This window comes from Alligator mississippiensis, chromosome 13, assembly GCF_030867095.1.
Source record: "Alligator mississippiensis isolate rAllMis1 chromosome 13, rAllMis1, whole genome shotgun sequence".
NCBI classification, from domain to species: Eukaryota; Metazoa; Chordata; order Crocodylia; family Alligatoridae; genus Alligator; species Alligator mississippiensis.
Window position 1 is genome coordinate 45481188 of NC_081836.1, and position 16764 is coordinate 45497951.

The 16764-nt window shown below is 42.6% G+C and overlaps 1 protein-coding gene across 1 annotated transcript in view; it reads left to right on the forward strand.

Annotated features, from left to right (window-relative positions):
* IQCK (IQ motif containing K) overlaps positions 1-16764 on the forward strand; it is a 91118-nt gene that overhangs the window by 47961 nt on the left and 26393 nt on the right. The window contains exons 7-8 of the mRNA XM_019494748.2: positions 1653-1737; positions 16060-16171. Of these exons, the coding sequence (XP_019350293.1) occupies positions 1653-1737; positions 16060-16171 (197 nt within the window). The remainder of the gene's footprint in view (positions 1-1652; positions 1738-16059; positions 16172-16764) is intronic.

The following is a 16764-nucleotide window of genomic DNA, read 5'->3' on the forward strand; positions in this document are numbered from 1 at the left end:
ATTAGAATCAGTGTTCTTAGTTGCCCAGCATGCTAAAAATGTCCACAGAGTTACACCCTTATGACTTAATGGAGATAGCACATTCTGTTGTTGTCTGTATTTCCATTTTCCCAGACAGAGACTAATGTTTTTGTTCACATAAAATAAATGAGTGCCAAAACTGCAGCTGACAGGATGTCGAGCACAATTTGTCCCTGTGTACATTGACTGTAAAGTTGTGGACAGCATTGTATTAGTTAACAATTAAGGTCACACTCTAACTTTGTGTACTTGTCTAGTGAAGACAGTCCTGAAGACAAAGGGCTCAAAAAGCATGGAAACACTGTTAGGGCAGGTATAAATATAAATGAGACTAATCAAAGAAAAATGTAGATTGAATACATGGAAAAATCTCCTAATGTGAGACCTATTATATGTAGAATAGGCTTCCAAAGGAAATGCCAGAAGAGCCAGTGTTTTGGTCGATTAAAATGTAACTGGAAAAAGCATTTGGGGGTTTATTGTAAGAAACAGTTGTTTCTCACAATAATAGCACTGGCAGGGATTTATAAGTTGCTTTGATCTCCAGTTCCAGTGAAATAGGCATAAAGGGATTCTGTGATAAGGATCAATTTTCCCAAAAATACTTACATGATGTGTTAGGTCCAAAAGATCAATGTCTCCAGATTCATCCACCTCTGAACTTCCCAAAACAAACTTGTGCACAAACCTCTACATGAGCTGTGTCTTCGTTGATGATCCACTGACTTCTAAGCATTCTGCTATCATGTTCATAACAGGCATGAGTTGTAACATGTTTTACCTGTAGCCCAGTGCCGTTCAAAAGGTCACAGAAATTAATTCAGACTGCACCATTCAACAAGGTGCTAACTGACCAGTCTGAACAAGGGACAGACAAACTTTAATAGTAAATGATTCTTCAAAGCAAGAACTGATATGCTGATCTGAATATACACTACAAAGATAAATGTATTAATGTAACTGTAAAGTGGTTGTCATTGAAAATAGGATGTGAATTTACTGAAAATGCTTTTAGATCACTGCAGTTGGTGCTAAAAATTAATTTTGGAATTCTTTACACAGCAACCAATAATAAAAGTGCCACATTTATTCCATAGTCTTATTTAGATGTGTATTTGGCTGTTTGCATTCAGTACCCATCTACCTGCATTAGTTAGCCTTCCGACACATTTCAGTCTTCATAGCATACATACTGTCGTTCAAATGGTTTATGGACGAAAATATATTCTTTGATAAGGATCAAAAGAGTTGTGCACCTCTCATTGTTGTGGGAAATCTTTTTAGTGTTTGTAAATGACAATGACCAAATAAAGGCAGGTATTTAAAACACAAAGAGAATTCAAAACATTATAGCCCTTCATATACTTTTACATGATAGGGTTCAAAGGGAAGGAATATTTTGCTTATAAACTGCATTTAATAATTTTTGTATCATGGTATCTAATTGTGCATGTATACTACATCTAGTAGTATTTTAAAAGAGAATGTTATTTTATTTGTACATGTTTTATTTTGAAATCTTAAGAAATTGTATCTACAGATCCTACATGACTTTTCTCGTGGTTGGGTATATTATTAAAGAATAAGCTATTTTTAAAAGGTTGAATATTTCTTTTTTTTTTTTCTTGTAGTCCTAGACCACCCATTCCTCTCTCTCTCCTGTTATCAGAAGAAGAAGCAAGCAAAATAATTCAGTCATTCTGGAGAGGTTATCGGGTAAGAGTCATCTATAATTATTTTGCTTGATGTTGAATCTCTGTGACTGTGCAGACCCCAGGGGAAACCCTTACATACATTTTAAGTCGAGGATACTATAAATAACTATGAAGACCCCCACGGTTCACTGGCATTGATTGTACATCTGTGTAAGATGTCTAATGACTCAGATCTTTTCACAGGAGCATCAGTAATAGATGCTTACTGTTTCCCTACCCAAAAAAGTGACCGTGATATATAATTACAGAAATGTACTGTAGTTCCTGTTTTGAGAATCTCTATTTTAGCATCAGGAAAAGGTTTCCATGTCAGATGTATGGATAGCTGAGAAAAAAGTGATGGGGAAAATGCAAACAGATGTTGAAGACAACTTTGGTAAAGATATATTGTGATTTAGTAAAGGAAACAAACTGTGGAGTGAATCTAGGGAGAGCAGCCATTGAACATGGTTTGACATTTTTCATCCCAGTGAAGGGAGCTAGTGTGTGTTGCAGGGACATGTGGGGAGTGGATCGTGGCTCTGCCCTGGATCTGTTCTGTCACCACCCCGTGATCCCGGCCCCAGCCCCACACACTGGTCCCACTCCCAGACACTGCTTCCCACCTGCCTGTGGCCACAACCCATCTGCCCAGCCAAGTGTGCCCTGCCCACGGAGGTCCTGAGCTGCTATCAGTTGAAATCCCATTCACCATCTCCTTCTGGTGCCCTCAGCAGTAGGTGCAGGACAGATGGGGCTGGACAGGATCAACTGGTATCTCCCCACCCTTTCCCCCAGCACCAGGTGATGTAAACAGTTGTGATGGTTGTGGGGAGGGGGGTTGAGACCAGGTCAGCAGCCCCCTGCTCCCCTCCCCCCCGGCCCTCAACAGCTCACCAGAACTCCTTAAGTGACTCTCCAGCCCAAATAATTGCCCACCCTGTGTTACGCGATGTGTATCTTTATTGCTCCACTCTGGGTTTAGCCCCTTTCATTGAAAAAAATATATATTAGCAAATTTGAAAATTAATTTAGTATTTTCAATTGCTTTGAAGAGAGCACTTCATAGGTTATTCCAGTTTCTGTCCAGTATTATTCCTAATAGCTGCTCCATGTTATGATGTACTTTATGGGTGTGATACGGAAGTTACCTTCTTTAAAACTAACTGTAAAATAAGGCACTAAGAAGTAGTATAATTGTGATATAACACATTATTTTATTTATCTCCAGTGAGGCTCCTTTTTGGAGGTTGTGAATAATTTCTAGACTTATCACTTGTTTACCTTTACTGCATAATGGAGTCTGACTTCATTATCAATGTGTACATGGTATTTTCTAAATAATTATCATTGCCAAACATACCCTGCTCAGTTCATCTGCATTGTTTGTGACAAAAATGAGTATATACGTGTGGATGTAAGAATTTGCCAAGGAAAAAAGGACGATGAAGTCTTCTGAGTATTTATTTTTGATTGATAGATTCTTATAACATTTTATGCTTTGTGTTTATTCATTTTCCCAGTTTTTCTGGTTTTTTTAACCTAGCTGACACTGATTCCCACAGTAACATTAATTAGCATTGACAATACCACTGCAGGCACCCTCACAATAAAGTATAGCAAAACTAGTCATTATCCAGTAACTTGTATGTTAGCTCAACACCACAAAGTTTCTTAGATACCTTGTGCCTGGGGCAAAGTTTGAAGGGCAGTGTCTTATTTAACATTTAATTTATAACAGCATTGTTTGTAATTCTACACCAGTGTTTCTCAACCTTTTTAGACTTGAGACATGCCTCAATAGATTTGAGGTACCCCTTCATAAATGCAAATCACCCCTTGGAGAATACCAGCTCCTCGTTGTCACTTGTTTTGTGATGACTGTAACAGGCTGGCCTTTTAGGGCCGGTCTCAGTGCTGACCTCCTGCCTGTTCAGGCCTAAACCTTTACCACACTTGATGAAAAATAATATGATTGCTGTTCCTAAGGCAGGAGGCTGCCCATTGCTCACCCCAGATGCCAAAGGCCTTGATACACGACCTCTCCTTACACGTGTCCCATGCCTCACTGATGTTCATTCTCACATCCGGTATTTCCATAGTGTCACATCCTGTCTTTCCATATTCCCAATTCAGTCATTCTGCCCCTCACTAGGGCCACTCATCTTTACGACCCCCACTCTGGGCTGCTTCACTGTCACTTGGCCCCCACTGGGGCCTTTTGGGGTCTTGCATCCTGTGGGGCTCAGGTGACTTGCACCATGCCTGGCCCCTGACACTGGGGTCTTCCACCCTGTGGGCTTGGGTGGCTACTGCCACGCCTGGCCCCTAACACTAGGGTCTTCCACCCTGTGGGCTCAGATGGCTGATGCCGTGCCTGGCCCCATTGCACTGGGGTCAGGTGTTCCCCTCTGGGTTTGCCTGGCCCGGGTCTCTTCCCTTGTTGGTAACCCACCTGTAGGCAGGGGCTGGGGTTTTCAGGCACCCCTCCTTGCCTTTCACCGGGGAGGTAACTGGCCTGGCATTTCCTGGGGACTCCCCTGCCATAGGGAATCCCATCAGGCCACCCTTCTCCGGCAGGATGCAGTTTTAGGTCATACCCAGGACCAGGAGCCTCCAAACCATCCCCATAGCTTCTGCCCTTACCTCCAAGATGTTCCAGAAGCAGCTCAGCCTGATGTTTCTTCCTTGCCTGCCCAGCTCAGACTGCTGCTTCTCTCTCTGAGGCCCTGGGTTAAAATGGAGGCTGCTCCACCCACTCAGCTAATCCCAGGGTCCTCCTAGGGTCATGTGCTAGCCTTGCTGAGGATAGCACCCACCTGCCAGCTGCTCCACTGCCAACTAGAAACCTTAAGGTGGCAGGCACTGCAGGTGCCCAGCCACAATGACAGAAAAATAATAGAGCAATTCTTCTGTTGCAGAGAACTCAGAAAGACCACAACAGGTCAGAATGATTTTGACCCTGTGGATTCCTGTTCGAAATCTCTGTGTTTATCTTGTGAAGCATGTTTGCACACCAAACACTTTTAACATTGTGTGGCATCCCAGGGCATCCTGGATGGATCTAAAGGCATCCCACTGTTGTAGACCAATTGTTAAAAATGGGACGGGAACCATAGCAGTGAAGAGAAGGAGAAGTCAAGATTAACTCAGACCATGAAACTGACTGAAATATTTCTGGGCAGAAGCAAGTAGTGTTTTTTAAGAGACATACCAGGGCGCCCCTCGGGGTTACTAGAAACAATGTTCATAAACTGAAGGAGAGCAGATTTAGATTGGACATCAGGAAAAAATTCTTTATGGTGAGGGTTGCCAAAATATGGAATGGGCTTCCAACAGAGGTGGTGCTTTTCTTTACCTTGAAATCTTTTAAAAGGAGATTAGTCAAGCACCTGGCTGGGGTTACTTGACCCTAGCGCTCTTTCCTGCCCAGAGCAGGGGGTTGGACTCGATGATCTAATAGGTCCCTTCTAACCCTAGAAATCTATGAAATCTATAAGTTGACATCAGAATTATTAATAAAAAGCTATAACAGAAAAGATAGGGTGATCTCTTATCTAGATTCACCTTTAAAAAAAAAGAATATTTTAGATACATGCTTAGGAGCTCAGTTTTATTTTAGCCCGGTATAGTAAGTTTTCATAAATTAATGTTTTTAAATTTTTTAATCAGGCATTTTTCACTTATCACATGTGTTTAATTCACACAAATTGAAATTCTTAAATACCCTGTCATTACAATTCACACCTCCTAGTTATATTAATTATAAATACAAAATCATATCATCCCACACATGTGTGCATACACACATACACAAAATACCAGATTGTACACTGATCTGTGATTAAAGGGAGATCATTATTCCTACCATACCACTCAAGTTACATTTTCTGACATGAAATCATATACCACAAGCTTTTGTTTAAAGGATGGAGTGGGAAATCTAGACCTAAAATTTGGACAAGGGAGAAGAGATTGACATCATATATCTGGACTTTAAAAAAATCTTTGATCTGATGTTCCATGATCTTCTCTTGGAAAAATTGGCCAACTGTGGCCTCGGCTACACCACAGTCTGATGGCTGGGGAATTGGCTCCAAAGCCAGACCCAGAGAGTGGTGGTCAATGGAAGTGAATCATCATGGTGCTCCATGACCAAGGGTGTCCCCCAAGGCTCCATCCTTGGACCTGCTCTCTTTAACATCTTTATCAACAATGTGGATACTTGTGTCAGAACAAGTATCCACATCCAACTGGCCAAGTTTGCCAATGACACCAAACTTTGGGGTAGAGTGTCCACACCTGAGGTTAGGCTGGTGATCCAGGCTGACTTGGATAGGCTTAAAAAGTGGGCAGATACAAACCTGATGACATTCAGTACCAACAAATGTACTCCACCTTGGGGGGAAAAAACCCCGCAGCATGCTTATAGGCTTGGCAGTGCTACGCTTGCTAGCATCGTGGCCAGAAGAGACTTGGGGGTCATGACTGACCACAAGATGAACATGAGCCACCAGTGTGACGTCACAGCTGGTGAAGCAAACCAAACTTTGGCTTGCATTCATAGATGCTTCTCAAGTAAATCTCAGGATGTCATCCTCCCGCTGTTCTTGGCCTTGATGAGGCCACAGCTGGAGTACTGCATTCAATTCTGGGCTCCACAATTCAAGAAGGATGTTGAGAAACTTGAGAGAGTCCAGAGGGGAGTCATGTTCATGATCAGAGGGCAAGAGAACAGGCCCTATGAAGAGAGGCTGAGAGGCATGGGACTCTTCAGCCTGGAAAAGCTCAGGCTCAGAGGTCACCTGGTGGCTGCCTATAACTACATCAGGGGTATGCATCAGGATCTGGGGGAATGCCTGTTCAGAGCGCCCCAAGGGATGACAAGGTCCAACAGTCACAAACTCCTCCAAGACCATTTTAGGCTGGACATAAGGGAAAACTTATTTACTGTCCGAGCCCCCAGGGCCTGGAATAGGTTCCCTCCAGAGGTGGTGCAAGCACCTACTCTGGACTCCTTTAAGAAGCATTTGGACTCTTAACTTGCTGGGATCCTCTGACCCCAGCTGACTTCTTGCCTTTGGGGCAGGGGGCTGGACTCGATGATCTCCTGAGGTCCCTTCCAGCCTTTTTATATTTGGAGCCATGTCAAGTCAAACTTGCATAGGCTTGCTGTTTTCCTCAAGCGGTTTCTTCTGCATACCTAGACAGACAACTATTTCTTTGTCAAGCACACTGAGGCACTTAGTGAGGTAGAGTTTACTTAGTCATATAATTGATTGAACTTTTCGATCAGATCAAACTATGATGCTTCATTGGTTTTTGCTCCACATGGGTGAGTGAGTATGTGCTGCCTGAAAAACCCAAGATCAACAATAACTGCTTGTCACCCATTAAAGATTTTTCTCAGTAACAAAAGCTGAAGAACAAAAGTTTAATTCTAATCACTGCCTGACAGTAGGACCTGAAGAAGCAGTGTATCTAGTACAATCTTGGGCCAGTTTCAGAAAATATTCTAGTTTTGGGGGAAGTTCTGAATGGCTGCCATCAAATGAGTCTTTGATACTATCTCAGACCAGTTTAAAGCTGATGGGTATGCTAAGAAAACTTTTTTCAAACCAATGAAAATCAATTAAACCCTTTTATACAGTAAAATAGCTGTAAATCAATAGTGTCCAAACTTCTGGCCTTGTGGGCCAAATGAGTGATGTAGGGTCAGTCTGTGGGCCTGATCCTGTGCTGCCCTGGTCTGGCCGCATGCCGCCTGCTTCGTTGATCCAGGCCTGTGCTGCCTGGATATGGCTCCACACTACTCACTGGCATGTATTGGTTTGATTTGGCCTTCTGACTCCTACTGCCCTGATCTGCCCCGTGCCAACTTGATGCAGCCTCACCCTACCCACCTAGTGGACCCAGCCACACACTGCCTGCCACCCCAAACCCTGCTTACTGGATCGGTCCATATTTGGGTGCAATCTGGCATTCAGAGCCACATTATCTGGTCTTTGGATAATGGATCTGGAAATTTGGCAGCAGCAATTAACATTGCCACTGCTCCCCTGCCATCAAATTTCTGGTCCCTTGTGGAGGCCTGTGGGCCAGATGATAGGGCTCTGTGGGCTGAGTCTGGTCCAGAAGCTGGGGGTTGAGCACCCCTGCTCTAAATGATACAAGTTACTGCCCAATGCAGTGGGACTTGTGATAATGCGAGAACAAAAATGAACACTGGAAGACTAACAGGGTTTTGATAATTCGAAGGCTGAGGTGAAGAGTTTGAGCTTGCAAGCACTACAGTTAGAAGAAGAAAAACCAATCAGTAGGTAAAAGAAGGAATTGTGAGCCTGAATGAAAGCAGAGACAGCTTCTTAAGGGTAAACTCACTGGAGAAGCAGGTGTGAAGGTTTCTGAGCAGAGAGACTGGTTGCTACTGTTTGCTTCTATTGTGTTTCTATCATGAAATGCAACTTTAATCCCCTTCTCTGTAAATAAACAGAATTGCATGAAAGAACTATCTCATTCATATTAAAATGTTTTTTTTATTATCCCACATGTACCATGCTTCCATATACCTCTCATATACCAAAGGAATATCCTAATAAAGGGTGAAAAACATTATTTGCTTAAATATCAGTTTTAATTAGTGGAAATGGGAGAATTAAATTCCTTTCTCTTTCCTTTTTAATTTTTGTAATGTAGAGGTACTTAAAGCTAAAAATATTTTCTCAGATCATCCTGTTCAGGATTCTGTTTCATGGAGGTGAGCATGCACATAGACTTGCACACACATACACACTCATGCTACAAGATGTCAGATAATCCTCCCTGTGTTAAATGCTCTGGGGGCTTTTCCAGTTCCCAGGACTGTCAGCATTGAACCCCTCTCCTTTCCTGTCTCTCCAGAGATTGTATTGGTCAGCATATGGAATACTCTTGTGTGAGACAGAGACATCTGAAGATGTTTTAAATTAATGTTATCATGAATGATCAGGATCTTGAGAGAAGAGATGCTAGATAGGGCTAAAATAGCTATTCTTGATCCCTTTAATGATAGGAGAAAAATAAGGCCCATTCAAATGAAATACAAAGGCTTCAAGTCCAAAGGGTAAAGCTGTACTCAGCCTCCCCTCTAGTTCCTTCCAGTAAAATACTTTCACCTTCTGGAGAAACTGCCAAGAAAAACCTCAAAAACCATCAGGCACTTGAGACAGAAGACCTCATAATTGCCCAAGAAAGCAGAGGTAATAAAAAAAGAGGAGGTGTCTGACTTATTTAAAATACTGTTGGATATTTAAATCCTTTTTTCTTAATCTTACTTATTGGTTTTAGCTGGAACTCCTGCTTTCAGTTGCACTGAATTTAATTTTCTTCCTTAGGTGGAGGAATGAAAGGAAGGACATTGTCCTTTTGCCCTTTTAATATCGCCCATTTTCAATATTTGTTCATAACAGCATTCCTAAGTGTCTGCTATTCTATTGTGTCCAGTGGCTTAGCTCTTTGGTAGAAAAATGGAAAGGATGTAACTGTGAAGAGGACTTGATCAGATCTGATTTATACTTGCAGGAAAGCTTCTTGGAAAGGAAGAACACTTTAGCTGAATGAATAATTTATGGTAAATTGTCTCCATCTTGAGTACTGATGATTGACAGAAGGTAGAGGGATTAATGCCTTCAGCTGTCAATGGGGGCAAACAATATATTGCATCAAAAGGAATATTAAGAATGTAATGTCATATCAAGTTATGTTCAATTCCATGATCCATTTCTTTTCAATTCAGAATTCACACCATAGCAAGTATGGCCGCTTGCTTATGCCATCAGAGACAAGAATCTTATTACTGGAAATGGAAATAAATCTTAGCTCACAAATAATAAGAAATGAGGGAGCAGGCAATGGTTGCATACCACCCTAAGACATCTTCCATAGATCAGTTTATAACTGCTGTTTGAGTTATAGTAGATACTTTTTATTTGCAAAACTTGAGAACGTATGTATTTATACTCATAGTTTTGTAAGGACTTTTGTTAAGGAAGTCTCTATTTTCATAGGAGAATTACCTTTTCTTTTGTAATCCTTGTGACAGAGCTGGATTAATTTATTAATATCTATTTTGGGAATTTAGAATGGATTAATTTAACATTTCTTCAAGCTGTGACAGGCTTGTATATAAGGGCATTTTCATCAGGCACTGGTAGGAGGTCTTTCTTAAATAACCTGACCTATGCCAGATATATACGTTTGTTAAATTTACCACTATTCTGAGGCTCATATATATTTATAGATTTCATAGACATTAGGGCTGGAACGGACTTTGGAAGATCATCGAGTCCAGCCCTCAGCCCCAGGGGCAGGAAGTCAGCAGGGATCATAGGACCATATTGGAGCCATGATCACAAAATGTTTAAGAATATGTAATTGCATGGCAGTAAATATTTGTTAGAGCAGAACAGGGTTATGCTAGGTGCACTGGATGTATTTCTTGTATCTTTACTGTTTGGGTACATACAGACATTTGGGGAGGTTTGCTGGAATCTGACAGGGCTGCGCAGTGAGTGCCTCTGCTGTGACCATGAACTTCCAACCTCTGGACTAGCAGCTGTGCACCTTAATCCCTACGCCACCTCAGCACCCTATGAGAGTGATGAAGTCATAAAATATAGCAGATAGGGTAAACAGTAAAAAAGAGCAATGTTAATGTTCTTGACGCCTCTGTTTATTTTTGGCTTTGCCCTAGGCCCTAAAAAAAGCTTGTGCACATTTTGTTTATCTCAGCAGAGGGTACATGGTTGCAGGCTCTTATAAAAAATATACATTTTAAATTGCATTGAAAAATACATTTTCTCCTTTGGAGTGATTGTCTATAACAGGGATGGGCAAAATATGGCCCATGGGCTGGATCCAGCCCATGGAAGGACTTGGTCTGACCAACGGCAAGTCCCTTGGTTTCACCTGGCCCAGGCACTGTCTGGCCTGTGATGCATCCTGCTGCCCCCTGGGCATGCAGCGGGGCTGGGGCAGCTCAGTAGCTGGACCACCTTTCTGGACAGCCCAGGTGGCAGTGGCTCCTTCCTGCTGTTGCCATCACTGGCCCCAGCCCCATGGTACTGTTGGGGACCCGCATACAGAGCCCCAACCCCAGCCCTCCCTGCACCTGCTCCAGACTCAGCCTGGTGGAGGGGACCAACTTCAGACCAACCAGAACCCACGTGCACAGCCCCTGTCCAGCCCACGGCAGCTCCCCAAAACTGCCTATGTGGCACATGAGCCTAAATAAATTACCTGTCCCTGGTCTATTGAGCACATTCCTGCTTAAGCCAGCTGCTGATTACCACTTTTTCTGGCAAGTTCCAGGATTTGTGGCAGCAACACTCTTGAAACCCCAATGTGGGAGTTTCAAAAACTCCCAAAACTTTCAAAACAAAACTATCAGTTACATGATTTTTTTCTGATTTTATAATTAAGAGCAACTGGAATGCTAAGGATGGGTTAGCATTTCCAGCATAAGGTTTGACATATCTAGACTCCGTAGCATCACAGGAAGAGCAAACACATTCCATTATTCCTCTGTATAATTCCTCTGTAGAATGAGAATTTTATACAGTTTCTTTATCTTTTGAATCAGACCTTAAAAACAGATCCTTACTCTGCAAGGCCATTGGAGACCCCATGGAGCTTTTAATGAGCAGATGTTTCTCAGGCGCCTTTGGTCAATATTTTCTTACCTCCCTACTGTTCTAACCTGTTTTGTTTCCCAGTTGGTTTCTACCCCATCACTGATTGATGCTATGTATTTAATTGATACTAAATGTAGATATGACCTGTCTTACTTTTGATATGGTATTTTAACTGAGTAAGGATTGAATTATCACATCTCTAGTTTGGAAGGGATGGGATTATGTAAATATAAAAATAGCATGACCATATATCTCTACTGTCAAAATGGGACACTCCCTCTCCACTCTGGCATGTTCAGCTGTCTCTAAGCTCCAGTCACAGCTGAACATACTGGTGAACGGGAGCAGGGAGTGAGGGAGAATGTAGAGCTCTAGAGGAGCAAGGGTTTGGAGTATTAAAGCAGTCCTGTTTTTGTCAGAATAATTTCTTTTTAAACACCTGTCCCAGAAATCCCACTGAAAATAGGACAACAATGTTCATTTGACCAAACCAGCAGGACCCTCAGGACAAGTATTTAAAATGGGATTGTCACCATGAAAATGGGGCATAGAGTCATCCTGTATAAAGAGCTGTTGTTTATTGTATGTATATTAGTTCCAGTTGTTTCAAATAGTGTTAAATCTGAACAAAAGTGGTTATCTCTGTAAGGGTGAAAACAAACATAGGATTTCTCCCAAAAGAAAGCCTTTTGTCCTGCTTTAAGTACCTGTGAAGTATGGAAGATAAAATATTTTAATACTTTTTCCCTGGGAGAATTCTGTGTATGTCTGTAGTTAACTGGCTCATTCAAATTATTGTGGGTCACTCCAGGGAGAAACCTGTCAGGCTGTGAGCTCCTGGCCACCTATTAGCAGAGGAACAGCAATACAACTTGGAAGGGCTATGTGTGTAAAGGGCTGTGCTGTTTCTCTTTTATCCCAGGTTTGAGCTTGAGTTTGGACTTGGACTAGGACCACCTCAAATGAGATATCTGTTTACAGCCTGAAAGTGTTCTTGTACTGTCAGAAACTATGTTCCTATTCAACAAGATATGGCTACTAGCAAAACTCCCTGATGCATTTCATGTGACTCAGATGAGAAACAGAATGTTAATTGCACTGTATATAGTGGATGCAGTCTAAGTGTGTTGGATTTTCTTAGGAGAAAAACTGCACTGCTTCTGACTTCAAAACTAGACTTACGCAGTGTTTTACATCCTAATGATTTGCAGGGGGACTCACACATGGACATGTGGAGAGAACACTCATCCTGCTGCTTTGATTACTTGCTGAGAGATTTGGCTGCTGGCTCTTTTGTAGTTTATTAGGTGGCTCAAATTATATTCTGTTTATAAAACAAGAACTTTTTGCTGGTGTATAAACAAAGCTTTATTAGACAACTATGGTAAGTTCATGAAAAACGTATTGATAGGATTGGAAATGACTGTTAAATTCATACCAACACCTTTCCAGAAGGTAACAGAGGCCCTGTCTAAACTGTCTCCCTGCCATGTCCAGGCCTGCTGTCAGAAAATAAGCTCTGCCTACCTGCTCCCAGTCTGTACATGCAAAAAGCCCAACGATGAAGTCTAGGCTCTTCTGAGACAGATACCCTGCAAGTAGCGCTGGGGCACATGCTCATGTATAAAAGGTTCATCTTAATCACTGACAGAGCCGGAGGTGCTCTGGTGCTCTGTTACTTTGAGAGGAAGAGCCCAGGCATAGCCCTGCAGGGGAGATGGGACAGCGGCACCTGGGTTGCCATAGAGACTGCCTGATTAAATTAATTAAGAGGCAACCCCAAAGGGTCACCTGACTGGAAGAGGCATGGCCTGGGAGAAATATAAGGCAGCCCCAGAGGCAGGTCAGGCAGCCTGGCTGTGGCACCTGAACAGGGAAGAGCTCTGCCTGTGGCTGTGAGCCAGATAGAGACAGCATAAGAAGAAGTTGAGGGCCAGCCACACTTACAGACCTGGGACTGGGGTAGGACTTCATTATTGCCTGAAGGGCTTGAGTTTTGATTTCAGTTTTGTCTGGTACCTGAGGAGGACCATGGTGTCCAGTGGGGACTAGATACCAGGACTGTGCAAAATGGCTGTGTCTTGTTTCGATTTCAGATTCGGCCATTTTGGAGGACAGCAATTTGTTTCGGTGTTTCAGATCACTGCTGAATCAGAGAGAGGCAGGCACAACCAGGCAGCTGCAGGTTCTCCCATGGCTTCTCCGGCTGTGCCTGCCTCTCCCTGGGCAGGGGGAGCTGTGGGGGAAGCCCCCGTGGTGGCCCTGGTCACCCCCATCCTCTGTCTGGCCCCAGTCTCCTGGCACTTAAAAAAAAAAAAAAAAAAAAAAAAAGCCCTGCACTCACCAGTTCCAGGAATAGCAATTGGGGCCTCTGGGTGCTCATGTCAGAGCCCTCCTGTGCAGTGTGAGGCAGTGGAGGGCAGTGGGGATTGCCCCCCCACCCCCTCCCGACACCCACGTGGCAGCTGTCACATTGCGCAGGTGCAGTGCGGCTCGGCAGAGCACTGCGCACTGCCTTGGAACTGGGACAGTTCCAGCAGTCACCCAGAGCTCAGCAGCACTCAGTCCGAGTTGACTGGAGTTAAAGAGCTCAGTGAGAGCAAAAGGGTGGAGGCCAAGAAGCCCAAAGCCCAATGCTAGAACAACTGTTGGTTCTCTCTAAGACTCTCAGGCATCCTCCTTCCTGTCCAAATAATGACATCAAAGGTGTGGTAGACAAGTAAATGAGGACCCTTAGAGTTAGAGCTGGGGCAGGAATTGCGGGGCCACCATGGGTTGTCATGGCCACCCACGAGACCTGAACCTGCTACAATCATATAAAAGTTTAGCAAGCCCTACAGTGAATCCTGCAGAGCAAGTTTATCAGAGCAAAGATAATAAAGTACTGTACAAGATATCAGATGTCAGGGCACCAAGTAAATTCCTTTTCTGTCAGCAGAGATTATATAACCTTGCATTGTCTTACTGCTTTGTCACTGAACTATCTAAAATATAAGAAGTGTCCTCATTTGAAATGCATAGAAATTGACTCTGGGAATAGAGCTATTATCAGTAGTTTTCTTGGTTGCAGTGCAGAAGGGATATATTCTTGGCCAAAAGAATGCTTTTGCTAAATAATATTCATGGTTTCCTTTAGGAATTTTTAAACTAGTGGAGTGAAATTGTGCTCTCCATATGTCTCATGAAAGTTGATGAAGATTGGAAAAGTAACAGAATACAGTTCAAAACACATAGTTGAATCTTACTCATTGCCACATTATCTAAAACTTAATCTTATGTGAGACTTCAAAAACGAAATCTTTTGGTGTGCAGGAAGCAAAACAGTACTGATAACATAACTTTTTAGAGAAGAAAGCAGGTTCATTGCCATATGTTTTTACCAGCCATTATGTTTTGCAGGATTCTATGTTCCAATGCAGTTTTAGGTACTTAGAATTTAGAGAAAAATTAAACTCCATTTTAATAATGCCACTGTAAGTGCGATCTGATGGCCACCTATAAGTTTATCAGGGGTGTTCATCAGGATCTGGGGGAACGATTGTTCACTAGAGCACCCCAAGGGATGACAAGGTTGAACGGTTATAAACTCCTGCAAGACTGTTTCAGGCTGGACATAAGGAAGAATTTCTTCACTGTCCAAGCCCCCAAGGTCTGGAATAGCCTGCCACCGGAGGTGGTTCAAGCACCTACATTGAACACCTTCAGGAGAAATTTGGATGCTTATCTTGCTGGGATCCTATGACCCCAGCTGACTTCCTGCCCCTCGGGCAGGGGGCTGGACTCGATGATCTTCCAAGGTCCCTTCCAGCCCTAATGTCTATGAAATCTATGAGGTCAAGTGTAGGGGCAACTATAAAGAAGAATTTGCTTCCTTGTCAGAGTCAAAACTGGTAAACTTCTGGCCTGTTCCTGTTCCCACTGAAGTCAATGGGGCTGTACCCACAATGAGAATTTTCTGAAATTCCCCTACATCCTACATGTAGACAAGGCCTGGGAACATAGTCATTGTCTTTGGTGGGAGGATGAGGCCTATCGTGTGGATGACTGACAGAGTGGATGCCATGTCATGCATTTCAGTTACTCTGAGTAACAGATTAATGATCCCTGATGAAAATGGTATGATTGAACTCGTCTACAGGCTTCTGCAGCTATTAGCAAGTATGAATAGGTTTGCTTGCATTAATTTCCTGCTGTATCACACTTTGTGTTTCTCTTTTGATCTGTTATGACTGCTGAATGAGTTGGTTTTATAGTGTTATCATTTTCTGGAGGCATTAATGTTCTTTAGTACAATGCTTATAGATCTAATTAGCTAATGCAACAAGTGACTGTTTCCCATACCATAGTATTCTCCTGAGCCTGTGGCAGTCAGTGATCTCATAATCGGCATTTTTCTGTCTTTAAAAATTTTCAACAATTATGTCTTTTAAATTATATGTGAACACATTATAGTTCCACATCTGGCCCTGCATGAAACCAAACAAATATGGTACATATTTGCATTATACCAGGAACAGCCCTAGGAAAGAATTGTGCGTGAGAGAGCCATTCTTTCATATCCTTCTTGATACCATAAACATGTTAGGCTATTTCAGTCTTGCAAGTTTGTTGTAGTGAAACATTAATAATGCAAATAGGGAGAACATTAAAGGTGTACATCATTCCTTCTGCAGGTCCGCTGTAATGCTGAAGTTCAAGAATTGCGTCAATGGCAAAAGCAGCTGAGAGAGGATAAGAACATTTTAAAAAGAGTACAAGAATTCTGGGCTAAACAGGAAGTCAAAGGTATGCTATCCATATTGGGAGGCTTAAGGGTTTTTCTTTCCATAAAGTATTTAGCAGTTCAGTGACAGTCTGTACTCAGACATATAGCACAATGAAACACTAATCACAAATGACAAGGCAAGACATAGGCTTTATTGAAATGTCTTCCTCTTCCTTCCAAATTGCATTATTAGGTGACTGTCATTTAGAATGCCACTGGAAAATACAATACTGGGCCAGAGCTCTGCTGGCATAACTTCTTTGGATGGAGTAGTGAGCCATTACACCAGCTGAGGCTCTGGCCCAGTGTCACTTAGGGCACACTCTGATTAGACCTCTTCCAGCACCTGCCATATTTAAATATTGCTGGAAGTGTTATAGGATAGTTTTCTTGAACTGGGGGCTTCTCTATCTAAGAAATGTTGTATTGGCATAACGCAAGCTTCATAAAGTCTAGCCATTCCTAACAGAAGTTGGCTGGCAGTTCTTAAAGGAAAAATAACACGTTTGTCTGGGATAGAGTAGCTAAAGTACTGCGAGTTCCACTGTGGGTGCTGACAGAGCTGCAGCTCCCCAGTCTAACTCATAGCACTTTACAGAAAGTGCTATGAGTT